Source organism: Acartia tonsa, chromosome 10, assembly GCF_053477335.1.
Source record: "Acartia tonsa isolate MP-2025a chromosome 10, ASM5347733v1, whole genome shotgun sequence".
In the NCBI taxonomy this organism is placed as follows: Eukaryota; Metazoa; Arthropoda; class Copepoda; order Calanoida; family Acartiidae; genus Acartia; species Acartia tonsa.
Genome location: NC_137269.1, coordinates 36,145,791 through 36,161,762, shown reverse-complemented (window position 1 = coordinate 36,161,762; position 15,972 = coordinate 36,145,791). Strand labels below are relative to the sequence as shown.

Genomic DNA, 15,972 nt, shown 5'->3' with positions numbered 1-15,972 from the left:
CCAAAGTTGTTTCGCCAATGAATAAGAAAACGTTATTATATAACTATGGGGACAAGTGTACTAAACAGCCTATTGTCCCCTCTCTCTCTGATTTTAATCCCAAAAATGTTGTAAAATTTAAAAAAAATATTACCTAAATCGAAAGTTTTCTGAGCAGCTGTGGTTGTTGGTGGTGGCTGTGACGTTATCACTTGCGGCGGCGGAACCTCCTCAATATCTTTTTGCTGGCCACCTTGTTGAACAATAAACTGGCCGGGTTGAGCTGCTATTGGCACTAAAGTAAGCGTTGTTTGTAAGGGAGCATTGGGTCGTAACAACAACATAGGGCCACCACCACCCTGCTGTTGAATTATCATGGGAGTGCCAGCTGTCCCACCTCCAGACTGAGCCACCATTTGTCCCATTATAATTGGAGTGCCTCCAGGCTGGACACTACTGAGCACACCATTGGAATTAATAATTATGGAATGCTGAGTTTGACCGGCAGATACATTTGTTACAGGCGCCTGGTTTTGTGTGGTAACCATCGAGTTTAAGGTACTGGTAAGTCTTGTCCTGTCCTGGGGGCTGATTCCGGACACACCAACCGTCTGAGAATTAACAGGTGACGTGCTTTGTGGAGGATGATATTTAGCTGCAGTGGTATTGGTAACTATTGCTTGCCCTACACCAGTATTAGGTTGTAGTTGAATTTGAAAAACCTGACCCCCACTATTAACTAAAGTGCCGCTAGAACTAAATTGCAGTGGTTGCATTCCAGAAATTACATTTCCAGGTACAAAAGAGGCGCCAGGTGGCAGGACAGTAGCTCCACCACCCGGCCCTGAAGGTGCAAGTATAACAGAGTTTTGGGGCAGGGATACAGACTGAGGGGATAACACAGAATGGGGAACACTTCCGCCACGTGGAGATTTTGGGGCACTCACGCTTCCAGGAGATTTTACAGAGTAGTGCTTGTTTAGAGGTGATGAAGGTGGTATACTACTGGCTGGGGATTGAGGTGGAAGCAAGTTGGCAGGAGATGGCTGGGGTGTCATGTTGCTGACTGGAGACGGCGGCGGCGGGAAGGCGGCTGGTGATTTCATAGGAAGATACGTCACCGGTGAAGGAGGCTGGGCAGGAGACGGCGTGGCAAACTGGTGGGTAGCGGGGGACGGCGGCACACTTGCAGGAGATTGCATTTGGTGCGGGGATTGAGGCACAGGAGCTGGTGACGCATGCATGCTTGGGTGGGGAGAACAGCCAGGTTGACTGCTGCTGGATCTATGCAAGGAGGGGAGGCCCATGGGTTGGTTAAGCATTGGGCCACCAGGCGAGGGAAGGCTGCTGTACATAGGCACATGGCGGGGCGTCACATCAGCACTCTCAAAAATATCTTCATTTAGAACATCAAGGTCTGATGTATCATGCCCTCCCTGTCCCAGAACTCCAGTGTCCAAATCCTAGGTGAAAAATATGTGTTCTTGCAAAGTGAAGATTATTATCACAAACTATTTAAGCAAGACTAAACTACCTATATAAAGTTATTAAAGCAGTATTATTATTCTAAAATATGTATTTAACATCATAAATACTTTTATGTCCCTAAATAACCCATTTAAAATACTTTACTGGCAATTAGTTTCAAATCTTTAAATCTAAGAAGGAATTCAGACTTGTATATTTCAAAAGATTAATAATATATTATTATAAAGATAATTGTCATAAGTAATTTGAATTATATACGTCATTAATTGACCGCAAACGTTTTAATTATAATACTGGGGGGAGGCGGATGTGCAACTTTTTGAAACCAAAACTAAAAGTCAAAGGAACTCAACTAAAAAAAGAGTTACAGGTCTGAGATTTTGCATGGCAGTTGCTTTATAGGGTTACAATATGGAACAGTGAAGAAACGGCGGCGCAACCGCCGAAAACCGCCGAGAAATTGCAAAAAAAAATTGGCGGGAAACGGCGGTTTTCGGCGGTTGCGCCGCCGTTTCTTCACAGTTCCATATTGTACCCCTATAAAGCAACTGCCATGCAAAATCTCAGACCTGTAACTCTTTTTTTAGTTGAGTTCCTTTGATGACTTTTAGTTTTGGTTTCAAAAAGTGGCACATCCGCCTCCCCCCTTTTCTCACTGAAAACAAATATTCAGTTTTTCTTTTTGTATACTTAAAAAACATGACCTAAAAAATTGCTCATGTTCGTAAATTCCCACCCCTTATTAATTCCTATAATCCTTTAATTTGATTGACAGGTTAAGATATAACTTCATAATTTATCCATAATTTGTAATTAAATGCTTTAATAAAAAAAAATCAAACTTCAATAACTTTTTTGTCTTTAGAGATTTTTTTGTCAAATAAGAAGGAGTTTTTTTTCTTTTTACTATAACCTACGTTATTAAAGAAGATTCTTTTACTGCAAATGCATCACAGTCAAGAAATGTGAAAAAATGACAAATTGCAGTTTCTTAAAAATGCTTTTGTGAGGAGCTAAAAAGCATTTCACCTTTAAAACTCATTAAGATACTTTTCTTATACCTTATTCTAAATTAATATTAAAATTTTAAGATTTTTTTATACATAATAGAAGAGTTATTTTAATTAGTATTATAATAAGTATAGATGTATATTGTATACAGATAACTACCTGCCCCCCTTTTCCAAGAACCTTTTTGTCTGCTAGCAAATTATTTTTTCTGTTACTTGGCTGTGTTAATATTCCCGACAATATAGGTTGATTTTTAAAGACCCAATTGAAGGTCGGCACATAACAGTTATCTAACCCCTTCCCCCTCTAGTGTTTTACTCTGTAGTTTTGATTTACATTTTCATATTGAGATTTTTTACCTGGTTAGGGGTAGAAGGTGGTTTTGGGGTGTTGGCTCCACTCATTATTCCGCCATCCGTGGGGGGTCCTCCCATTTCTGGGGGCGGGCTGGTAGCCATGCTATTACGGGGACTGTTCCTGTATTCATTTGTGATTTTCAAACATTTTTATTTCATGAGAAATTTTGTGTAAATCATACCTATCTATAATTAAAGAAACGTCGCTTAATTTTTATCTCAAAGTGCCTTGTTTAATGTTTACTTCAAATACTCCCATACTATTGTGTATGAAATAAATTGAAAGCAAGGGAAGGGGGCGAATAATTTTTTTCTAATTCTTTAGGGCACTGAATCTATTTGCCCCGCAGGGGTTAGCAATAGGTATTTTTAAAAAACAGAATTTGGTACATTTGAAGAAATCATAATTCACAGATTATTGTTGAATCATTAAATCAAATGTATGAAAACCCATTCCTGTCATGCTGATTAGGGGGAGGTCCAGTGGAATCTCTGGGACTGGTCGACGGCTGCTGGTCATGAGAACTGCTGCCAGACTGCCGTCCGCGGTCCTAGATAGGTAATTAACATTAATGATATGGTGAAATGCAGCCAAAACAGTGATCCTCACTCAATCAGTTAGCATGTCACTGTTCATAAGTATTATTTTAAAATTATTAATATGTTTGAACATAAGTTTTTTAAAAAGTTTAAGGGGGGGGGGGGGGTTTAATGCAACCATCTCGTAATCAGTGATTAAATTGAACTGAAATTTTTCATGGGTAATCCTTGGTAGGTCTATTTTCCCTAAATCGAACAAAAAGTTGGAAAAGTAACGGCTGGCGGCTCAGCCATTTACCCGCGTTTTGCCTATTTTCAGGGCAAATTCATCATTAATTACGTAGGAATCAACTTTTAAAAACATATTTTTTTGTTTAATTCATGTAAAATGATAGCAATAGCCATTTTTTAAGTTTCTAGTACCAACAGCAACCGGCTAGAACTTAAATAAGATTTTTGAGCCAAAAAAAAGTAATATGTGTTCTTTTTGTTCGAATTAGGGAAAATAGACCTACCAAGGATTATTCATGCAAAATTTAAGATCAAAATTCGAATTCTAAGTGTTATTCAATCATTGATTACGAGATGGTTGCATTAACCCCCCCCCCCCCCCCCTCCTTTAATCCTAACATACCATGAAGAGTAAGTTTCCTTCTTCCTCTCTTCTTTTCAACTCCTTTAATTTGTTTGTCCATGAATTTTTACCCATAGTTCTAAGTTCTGAAATAAAATATTTTATGCTGATACTGTTGTTCCTGCCTAAATACACTTTACGACTTCCAACCATTTTTAAGATTTTTAAAGAAACCAAAAGTGTTCCCAATTTTCAGCCCATTAAGGGGAAAAGGGAAATGGGCATAAACCGGTTATAAAATATCTGAATCAATTAAGATATCATATGCCCAAGACCGCTAAAACGGGACCATGGTCAGAAAAAAACACCCCAAAGGAAGTTCCGGGAATGCCTGATTTTAGCAAACCAAAGGGGGGGGGGGGGGTTAAATTTTGACATAATTTGGCTTAATGTGAATATTCTCATTACAAAATACCTTATTCTATCCTTCAACTTACTAAAAATATTACTTTAAGATAATAAGTATTTTAACATTGTGTAAAAAAATTTTAAATTCAGATTTTTTACCACTAGCACAACAAATTCACATTTTTTAAAAATTTTTTAATCCAACTCTTGTTTGGTCTTATTAAAGACTTATGTTTAAATTCAAGCCAGTCAGGTGCCTAACTCTGTACATCAGGCATGTAATGGGAATCCCCCTTCCCTTTCATCCTTTCAACCAGGAGGAAAAGTCATCCCCTCTCATGCGATGCTCCACCCTTTATTTTTGAATGAAATGTATTGCTCAAGTCTAACCGGCCAATAGAGGAAGAGGCTTCCACTTACCCCCTCCCCCGACCCTCTGCTTATTTGACCGGTTGTGTATAAAGAAATTCTATGGATTCTTGGATATCTTGAAACCGGTTTGTGACCATTTCCCTCTCCCCCTTTATGGCCCGAAAATGGGGAACACTTTTGCTTTCATGAAAAATCTTAAAAATGGTTTCAATAAGTGGGCTCATATTAACCCCTTAGCTGATGATAACGTGAACAGTCTTAAATAATTTATTTTAAAAATATTTTTTTATATTCATTTGGGGTTTATGGTTTTTAGTGTCGTTTTTTATGATTGTAATAAGTTTATTTGTATTCATGTGATATTAATGAAATTTTATTTAGAGACTACCAATTACTTTAACTAGCTATGTTTAAAATGTCATCGATCTACATTGAAAGGCCAACGAATTAACGACACTGAAAGACAATCAACATTTTTTATTTAATAGTATAAAAAAAGACTTTTTTAAATGTAGTACCTACGGACAAAGTTTGCATAATTAAAGGGATTTAAACATAAAAATGGATCATGAAGCATAAAAGAACTGCGATTCTCATTTGTCTAAAGAATCTACACAAAAAATTTCAGACTCCTTTCTTTATTTTTAGTGGTTTATTTTTGCACGAAAAGTTAATGTAAATTTTGTTACAGGAAAAAAATAATTGATCCGAAATTTAAACCTACTAAATGAAAACTAGCATAAATCCTGCCCTGTGGGTCTGCCCCCAACCCCTTACCACTTACAAATAAATGAGGTCCATATTAGCAACCTAACTATACAACATGTTCTACCTTGTAAATATTTCAATGAATGAGGGATCTTTTATTTTTTCAGTACAGCTTTGCAACCGATAAATATAATGGATATAGAATAACGTTTTTCACTTCGTTTTTAAGTTTTTAACTCTTGTATTTTTATTTTAATATCTGCGGACAGCTGTCTATAATACGATGTGATAAATAACTATTCCAGTATGGCTTCCAAACCAATTTATATCCGCTGGATAAGAACCTGTTCTAAGCCATACTGAAAAAGTCATGTATAGCATTGTATTACAGACATTTCCCACGATTACTAAAATAAAAATCCTAAAGAATAATGTCAGTTTTTTTTAGCACAGGCCTTAGGCAGGGAGGAAGGGAGGGGACAATGGGCAATTAATTCAATTTTATAGTTGTGACACTGTAAGGTTGAAAAACCAGATAATTCCAGATAAAACGAGTATTTCTGATAGTGCAACTTTTATTGGAATTTTTTTCATTTTTTAATTAATTTTAATTCAAAATGCACCATCCCCCAAACGCTACTTTACTAAAAGCCTCTGATTATCAAGATAAAGAACTTGGTAGCAATTCATTTACTAAAGAATATTAGTTTTAGAATTTAGCGTAGAAAAATAGCATAAAACCATCTTCAGATTTTAATGATGAAAACGGTCTAAAAGGATTTTAGAACCTTTATGCATCTTCCCTAAAATGTAGAACTTAATCGGATCGGTAACCAAATTCTTAAGCTATATATGAACAAAGCTTACTACTTTTTATTGGATATTAGCGCAGATTACTATATGTGTATCAGCATATTATAAATGGACGTACGGATTCTATGGTTTCTAAATCGTAATAAATAATAAACAAGAATCAGTTAAAACAATTGTATTAAAAATTATTAAAATAACAACAAATTCTACTTAAATAATACATATATAAATATAAAACAATTGAATTAAAAATGATTTATGGGTATAGTCCCATTCATGGCAACGCCCCTTAAGTGGCGATTCGTCGTATTTTCAAAATTGCTTGGGGCTAGAAATAGGAGAAAAGCTACTGTGAAAATACAAAGAAACTCCCCTTAAGGGGTGTTGTCACGAAAGGGGCTACCCTGATTTAATTACAACAAAATAATAAATAAAAATAAAATCCATTAGATTAACTTTTTAAAATCTAAAAAATTTGTCAGTTTAAAATTTAAAGTGCTTGTATACGACGTACCTACACAGTTATATACACTAGGTATAAACAAATTAACTTGATTAAAAATGTTTATGAATAAAAAAGGTTGCAGAATAGAATGTCTCAAGGATATTTTTAGTTTTGTATTTAGATTTATGGTTCTAATTCTTAATTATATTTGGTCTAGTTACAAAAAATTTACTTTTTATTGATAAAGTCTTAATAAAACATATTTTGGAAAGTATCAGATAAAACAAATGGATATAATAAAATAAACTTATAAATGGCCCCCTTTTAAATAAAATTAAACAAGGATGACAACATCCATAAAAGCGAAGCTCTGAAATGGAAGGACAAACGAACATTAACACTTGTAGATTGTCAGAACTGAATTAGCAGAATATTAATGCATCAGTACAAACAATATTGTAAGTAAATTTGTTGCAAAACTGCATAAATAGATAATACTGTTTAAGGACATACTTAAATTTTTAGGACTTGTTTATAGACATGAAACATTTTTATGTTAATTCATTGATATATTATAAAGAATTAATTTTTAATTAGTTTTGATTGATAAAATCAAAACATGTAACTTTACTGTATACTAGCATACAATATTTATGACGCAAGACACTCTAAAAGCTGAGTATTTTACCCACAAAGGAAAGAAATATCATGATTCAGTAAAATTTATTGAATCCATAGTAAAAAATAAACTTTAAAATCCTAATAAAAATCGACGTGGGCAATTGTTCTTATTTTTGGCTTTGCAGTATGATTCTACAGGTGTCACAGTATGTTTTTTATATACCTTTCAAAAATAGTTTAAAAACAGTTTAATTTTCCATTTTAATATCCGTGGACAGCTTTCTATAATACAATGCAATAAATAACTATTCCAGTATGACTTCCAAACCAATTTATATCCGCTGAATAAGAACCGGTTCTAAGCCATACTGAAAAATCATGTTTAGCTTCATATTACAGTCAAATTTCCACATTTTCCCACAATTACTAAAATAAAAATCATAAATAATATGTCAGTTTTTATATCACAGGCCTTTATCACAAAACTGGTTTTAATCTTATAATTTTCCATTTTAGTATCCGCAGACAGCTGTCTATAATACAATGCAATAAATAACTAGTCCAGTATGGCTTCAAACTGATTTATATCCGATGGATTAGAACTGGCTCTAAGCAATACTGAAAAATCATGTTTATCTTCGTATTACAGTCAAATTTCCACAATTATTAAAATAAAAATCATAAAATTAATGTTAATTTTTTACCACAGGCCTTAGGCACATCAGGGCCCACAAAAATGGTTTTATTTGTATATTTTTTCATTATAAATAACTGTGGAAAGCTGTCTATAATACAATGCGATAAATATATATTCCAGTATAGCTTCAAACCGATTTATATAAGATGGATTAGAACTGGCTCTAAGCAATACTGAAAAATCATGTTTAGCTTTGTTTTACAGTCAAATTTCCAATTATTAAAATAGAAATCATAAAATAATGTTTAATTTTTTAGCATTGGTCTCAGGCACCTCAGGGCAAACAAAACTGGTTTCATTTGTATATTTTTTTATTCTAAATAACTGTGGAAAGCTGTCTATAATACAATGCGATAAATACCTATTCCAGTATGGCTTCCAAACCGATTTATATCCGCTGGATTAGAACCGGCTCTATGCAATACTGAAAAATAATGTTTAACTTGGTATTACAGTCAAATTTCCACAATTATTAAAATAAAAATCATAAAATTAATGCTAATTTTTTTACCACGGGCCTTAGACACCTCAGGGCCCACAAAACTGGTTTTATTTGTATATGTTTTCATTCTAAATAACCGTGGAAAGCTGTCTATAATATGAGGCGATAAATTGATTAATTTAAGCATGTTAGAGTTGTCCTATAATTTTCAAACTATGGATTTCCAGCCCAAAAGTTGTTGATCAACAGTGCAGTTACTCTTTAATTTATTTGCCTTGTGGCTTTTCTTGGATGTAATTAAATATCTAGGTTTACAATTCAAATATTATGCTTATTTTATTCTAAAATCTTTTAATCATTTTTAGTCTTTTAAAATCGCTAGGATTTGTAGTTGAACTTAAAAAAAGAGCGAATTATGAGATTTCCATTTTATTATTGTTATTATCATAAACCGGTTTCAAGATATCCAAGAAACCATAGAATTTCTTCTGCTACAACCATTTGACCTTCCCTGGTACACTGGAGAGAGTACCTCTCTCCCCCTTCTGGCGATTCCAGCTTCCGTGTCGCTGGGGCCCCCCCAAATTCTACACAGTGCCTAGGATGAGAGACTTTCCCTTTTCAGATGGAATCTTTTGGGTCCTCCACAACTTTACATATATGATCAAGGGATAGGATAGCCTAGCTGGCCTGGGTCCTTGCCAAAGAAGCTGGCCCCAACGTCATCAATTAAAATAAATTTCATCAAATAATATAAAGTTCTAATGCTGAGTCTTCCCTCCCCCCCCCCCCCGATGACCCCTTCGCCGCTCATTCCCCCCTCCGTCCGTACCCCATTCGACCCCATCCATAAAAACCGACAATTACTGTCAAAAGTATAATTTAAAGATGAATAAATAAACCCTTCTCTTACATCTACTTAATCAAACATAACCTAAACTGAGCATCATTTGTTGTCTAGATGCAATACAAATGGTATTTTTAAAAGTTTTCTTCAGTTTTGGTTTGTACTAAATTAGCTCTTATAATAATTTAAAGCTGGCAATATTATTCCTTTAATTATATTTTGTATGCATTAAGTAACAATAAATGTTTATAACGGACCTATTAATGATTATAAAGTACCATCACTTTCTATATTTTATTCTATATTTCTATAATTTTAATATTTTCAACAAATTTTAAAATTGTTATGAAAATTATAACACGCCTCTAATAACAATCAAAACAATAATAAAAAATAGAAATCAGCTGATGTGATGAACATTGAAGATTGAATTTATTTAAAAAGTAGCAAAAAAACTAATTTTGTTACAAAAAAAAGAAGCAAATACGTTTTATAGAAATTATGTATTGTTTTTAAGATTTTTAATATTTTTTTTAAGCATTAAAAATAGTTATTTTAAAAAAAGTTGTTAATTTTATTACGATCAACTCTTCCTATTTCATTGACGTCACAGGGTGTCGCACTTTTCAAAAGAGATACAAAAAAGGGACAAAATAGGCGGTCTCCATAAACATCAAAAATAAAATAAAGAATAGTTTTATCAAATCAAAATTTGGGGCATAATTTCTTGAAATGATAATATAATTGGCTAGCCATGCACCAAGATTATTCCTAAACATTAAAGGAATCCCCAAGCTAGGTTTGAAATATGTTACGGATGAATAGATGCAAGGAAACACCCATAATGCAGAAAAATAAGTTTTTTAATAGTCCCAGTGCATGGATTAAAAAAGATTAACATTAAATTGTACGACTTAGAAATCGCAGTAACTCTATTTTCGTTACCCATGTTACCATGTCCATTTAAAACATGCTGACTTTTAACTTTTTTGACAACAAATTTTTGTATGTTAAAATTATCCGATTCGTCTGATTTTTGGTAAACTTATTGCTATTACGCAAGGTCTATGATTAAGTCCTAAAAATGTAAGTATGTCCTTAAACAGTATCATGTATTTAAGAAAATTACCCACAATTTTAATTATGCTTATACATTTATATTCTGATTATTCAGTTTTGACACTCTACAAGTGTTAATGTTCGTTTTTTTTACTGTTTCAGAGCTTTGCTTTTATGAATGTTATCATTCTTGTTTTATTATATTTAAACTTGTCCAAGATTAGGGCCAATGGTGTAATGGTGTGACTGATTGTATACAATCCAAGGAGGCGGGGGGGGGGGGGGGGGTGGTGGTAAAGGGTTGTTTACCCCCCCTGAAACTTTAAAACCTCCAATTTTATCCCCTTTCAAAATGATAAAAAAACACATTAGATAACCTCCCCTCAAATCTTTAAAACACCTAAAAATAAACTTGGACGTCCTAAACTGTAATGATTGAAATCGTTAATAATAGATTCATAATTGAATATTTGGCACAAAATCCATTTTTTTGTTATTTTGTAATTTTGGTAAAGAACAAAACACTTGCATTTGTTAAATCTTCAAAGCTACCAATAAAAAAGCCACAGCCATTTTCTATAACGATCAGACCCTTGTTACTTAGAAGCTGCACTATTTATAAATTGTGGACATAATTTAATTCTATACACTGCATGATAGACTCGAAATAAAGTATTACTAAACTTTACCAATAAACTGTAAACAAATATGATAAATATACAAACAAAATAACAAGTTAATGTTGAATTTCAAATCCTTCTCATCCCTTCTTAAGCATAAAATGAATTTGAAAATTTTGAAAATAGATTTTAATTTCCTTATAAGGATGTTGTTTTTATATGTCGTCTTTGTGACAGGTAAATATTTTATAAATATATTTCTTAAATTATATATAAAAGAAAATATTATACAATAATATCAAATTAAATTAAAAGTATTTCAACTTGTTTTATTTTTTTTGGTACTAAACTCATCCCTGACTTGAATGAGAGAAAATATTGTTTTGAATCAGATTGCAGAAAGAACATAATAATAAAATACACAATAGTCTCTTTGTGAGTTTAAATTTATAACATTATTTTTTGTTAATGAATTAATGAAAATTATTTTGTTTAAAATTTAACTAAATGACATCTCGTATAATATACTTTACATTCCATCTTAAAAATAAATCTGTAAGGTGTATATATATGTTTAGATATCTGTAAACCACCAATTTATGACTATTGATTTTTGATCAGCTGTAGGTTTCAATACTAGATTTTTTTTAAGTAGCGCAGATACTCTAAATCTAGAGAATAAATCTAATTTTGCTTAGAATTTACTTTTAGGTGTTTTAAACATTGTAAATTAAAGATTTTATTTTAATAATTAATATTTTACAACAATATCTTCTAAAAACTGTGAGGAAGTTTGATAAAATTACGTTTATTTTGCAAGCTTGTTTGAAAATATTTCATTATTTTTATAATTCTGACAAAATAGATTTTCTGTTTAAATAAATAACATAGCCACAAAAAGGTTTAAGTAGTTATTGAAATATTCTATTACTATTCTTGCTAATTAAATATTCGTTAACTATGTTTAATTTGCATTTTTAAAATAGACAAGAAAAATATCCTACTTAAATGCTAATTTTATGAAGTTATCTTAAACCTTTTCCAAAAGTTTGTTTTATAAAACTTTTTTATTTTTCATTGATTTTATTGATTATATAGGTTAAAAATATCAAAAGTATTTTTCAAAGGCTATGGATAAATTTTGATTAATTTCGATTTTTGATTTTTTAAATTTTTTAAAAAATCTGCAAGAATATGCATGTCTATTCAAAGAATAGATTATATAAAAAACAAAATTAAACATATTCAGGCTATCAAAAAGAAAAAAATATTCTTTTTTACCATTAAATCGCAAATATTTAAAATCATTAGATTTTAAGCTTATTTTGCATGGAAACACATTTTTTCAGTTATTTTTTCTCAACAATGGATCTTAAATGATTATTACTGAAAACTTTTATGAAAATGTTATTATCCAAAACTTCAAATAAAGGAAATAATTGCCGTTTGCAAAAATGTGTGCAAAAAGTTGCCAATATCTCGTTAGAAGGGACTGAATGGATTTGAATTCTTACTGCTTATGAGTTAGTGGACTATAAACTATTAGAAAAGTATCACTTTAAGGTAAAATTTTTAGGGTCAACTTTTTTTCTTTTAAAATTCGCAGTGTATATGAGAAATACAGAATAAAAGTTTTGCATAAAAATAAAAATAACTGCATTTTCTGTGAAATATACCATGGGATATAGGGATAAATTAATAAAAAAAATGGCATTCACAGGATTTTGCTAAAGAGGGGAGGGGTGTTAATCAAACCAATAAACATTGCAACCCACCTGCACTTTTTGCACCCATTTTAAACAAAAATAAAGTGGACATTGGTATGAGTAGGTAGACGGGGGTGGGGGGGATTAATCATAATCTATAATCAAATAATTTAAATGACCCATTAATCATCGATCAAATTCAAAGATTCATAATAAGAAGTATGGATTTCTATGCTTATATAGGCCCTTTGAGGTAAACTGCTGAATATTAATTGAAAATTGAAATATTCTCCATGTACCTATTCCTATATCATAGAATAATTCTTCTATTTAGTTTTGGCCATTCAAAGAAAAGGAAACAAGGATAATTACATCCAAAATAATAAGTACAAAATTTTGTGTTGTAATTTTATCAACATAATTATGTAGTTTGTATGTCATTAGACTAGTGTTGTGTCGGCAATATGTTAATCATGGCCAATTACTTATCGCCTTATAGTAATAACAATGTCGCTGTTGTAATTTTGATTATTGCTTGTCGATAAAATTTATTTATAGATATAGATGTATAACAGACAACTACCTGGATCCCCCTGTTGGGGACCTTTTTTGTCTGCTTATTTTTTACTATTTTGTAGCGATTTGACTATGTTAATATTCCCGACGCTATTGGTTGATTTTCAAAGACCTAATTGAAAGTCGGCACAAGGTCCTCGGGGTAGAGACATATAGTTATTTATCCCATTTCCCCTCTATTGTTTTACTCTAATGTCGATAATATGTCAGCCATGTATACTTTGAATTCATAGAATATGCTTCAACTTTTTCGGGCAAATTTTGATTCTTGTCGGACGAACGAAATGTTATAGAGTAGCGTCGCTCTGAAAAAGTTGAACAATAGAATTGCATTGCGACTATATCAAGGCATTTGTCATTCTTTCATATGTGAATATATACTGGGCTTGTCAGGGATAAGACAATGGCCGATAAATTGATTTACATCCCTTATAATGATACACAAATTTCCCATTCCTGTAGATTTCAAATAAAGGTTGAAACGTTTGGGCACTCAACTCAATAAAAAAATCAATTGAAATAAGAAAACTTTGGGGACTAGTTTAATAAACAGCCCAATGTCCCCATCCTCCCGGGAATCCTATAATATAAAGTAATAAGCGTTTTTTGTCTGTCCCGAAGGATCTCGCTAACCACTGAACCGATATTGTTCTCCTTTACAGTGAAGCTTCTTATAGGTCCTGGGAAGGTTTTGAAATATTTTTTGGGAGGGTGTCTTCACCCCCACCCCCCCCCAAAAATTTTTTTTTTACTCTTTAAAAAACTCAAATTTAAAATGGGATGAGGTTGACTTTTTCCCCTCCTACCTTAAGTGCCCCTAGAGGCTTCTAGGGGGCGTAGCCGCTAGTATACTATAAAGGGACAATGGGCGATTGATGGATGCAAATTTCAATTATGATTAACAAAATAACCCCTTCGCTAAATTAAAATAATTGTTTAAAAAAAATAATTGGTATGGTTTGAATGACCTAATCATGCGTCAATAAAAGACCCGAAAGTTTTTAACATTAAGCTAACAAATGCGAGAACGCGTTTATAAAACTTTATGGACCAGTATAACCTTACAGTCAAATGTCCCCTCCCTTCCTGATCGATGCTCGTCAGTACCCCTCTAAAGACTTTATTCATGTGTCAGTTTTAGTGCCTTGGTACATAATATAGAACCCTACGTTTTAGATTTACAAACTCTTTAGTTTCAATTTTTTTTTTAATTAATAGAAATTGATTTTAATTACAAATTATAAATTCTTCTCCCCAAAAAGATGTTTTAGAATGCATTGTTATAATATATTATGAAATTGAAATCACGAACCCTTTCCAAGAAAATGTTCGAAGTTGTGTGATTTTCAAAAAATATTTAATATGTTTAAAGATTTTGGCCCTTAATTTCCGCTTAATGGTAATTTTCTGGGGGCTCTGTATACGAAGGGACAGGTAAGAGCAGAAAATAGCCTAAAACCATCCAGAGTTAAATCAATCAATAAAATAGCCTAACACCATCTTGTAACCTTGTAAATTATTTTTATTTCAGCCGAGTGCTACTGCAGGGAAGAGGAAGAAGAGATCTACAAGAGAAGCTGTACAAGAGGTAAGCAACATGTTATACTGACGGACAAAATGAGTTAAAGAACAGATGCTCATCATCAAGAAAATTTGTTGGTTTCACTCATATCTCAAGAGATTGAGAGAGAGAGAAAGAGAGAGAGAGAGAAGGAGAGAGAGAGAGAGAGAGAGAGAGAGAGAGAGAGAGAGAGAGAGAGAGAGAGAGAGAGAGAGAGAGAGTGAGAGAGAGAGAGACTCCAGATAATTGGATGGATAAGTTCATTACAGATGGGGTAATTTTGAGTATCATCAGCGGCAGAGTTTGATTTTATATATTTGGTACACCAACAAACCTCCTAAAGATGCATACCTACTAAAGGGACAAAGGCCCGAAAGGACATACACCCCAAAGGACAAAGGTCCTAAAGGACCAAGTACTAAAGGTACATCTCTAAAGTAAAACCTCCTAAAAATTTTTAAATCTATAAATCTTCCAAAATTTGAGTAAAAAATATTCGAAAATTAATGGAAAAATGTTCCAATTTTAAAATATTTTTTATCTAACGACATATTTGACAAGGATAACACCGAGACAGTTGATGAAGGTGTGAATATTGATGCTGACAAAGTTGCTTGGATTCTCAGATCTCTAGCTGATACTGCAGAACAATTTCATAGGTAAATTATATAGAATAATAGGATCATGGAAAGAAATCGAAGTAGTGGGTTTAGTTGTATTTTCAGTTAATGTTAATTATTGCCCCGCAGGGTTAAAACCTCCCGCAGGCTAGAAATAGGAGTAAAGCAACCGTGAAAATACGACGAAACCCGCTACTTCGTTTTCTTTTCATGATCTAAAAGATAGATAAAAACATAGAATATAGAAGAACAAAGATGACATAAAAACGAAGTTCTAAAATCTGTCGGTAGGTATAACAAACATAAACACTTGAAGTGCCCATGTTCATTGTTTCAAATGTTTTTTTATTTTCAATTAAATATTACACGAAAGAATTCAAATTTCCCCTAGATTTTAGTCAAAATGTCGTCATTTAAAGTATACTCTAGGAAACCAAAAATCAATCGTTAAAGGCGAAGCTTATCTGTAATTAGAGTAAGTCCGTCTATGCGTGCGCTCGTAAGAACTCTATAATCGTTGACAGGAAGT

General features: G+C 32.6%; 2 protein-coding genes across 15 annotated transcripts in view; one reads left to right on the top strand and one right to left on the bottom strand.

Annotated features, from left to right (window-relative positions):
* Positions 1-15,972, bottom strand: part of LOC145329995 (uncharacterized) — a 334,647-nt gene that overhangs the window by 11,405 nt on the left and 307,270 nt on the right. For all 14 annotated transcript variants that reach the window (XM_080174502.1, XM_080174510.1, XM_080174504.1 and 11 more), the window contains exons 2-5: positions 4,009-4,096; positions 3,285-3,385; positions 2,838-2,949; positions 134-1,442 (exon numbers count right to left, since the gene is read on the bottom strand). In XM_080174502.1, coding sequence (XP_080030628.1) covers positions 134-1,442; positions 2,838-2,949; positions 3,285-3,385; positions 4,009-4,083 — 1,597 coding nt within the window. In that variant the 5' untranslated portion in view covers positions 4,084-4,096. The remainder of the gene's footprint in view (positions 1-133; positions 1,443-2,837; positions 2,950-3,284; positions 3,386-4,008; positions 4,097-15,972) is intronic.
* The window catches only part of LOC145330001 (uncharacterized), a 51,897-nt gene that overhangs the window by 33,732 nt on the left and 2,193 nt on the right, over positions 1-15,972 (top strand). The window contains exons 6-7 of the mRNA XM_080174527.1: positions 14,794-14,850; positions 15,385-15,482. Coding sequence (XP_080030653.1) covers positions 14,794-14,850; positions 15,385-15,482 — 155 coding nt within the window. The remainder of the gene's footprint in view (positions 1-14,793; positions 14,851-15,384; positions 15,483-15,972) is intronic.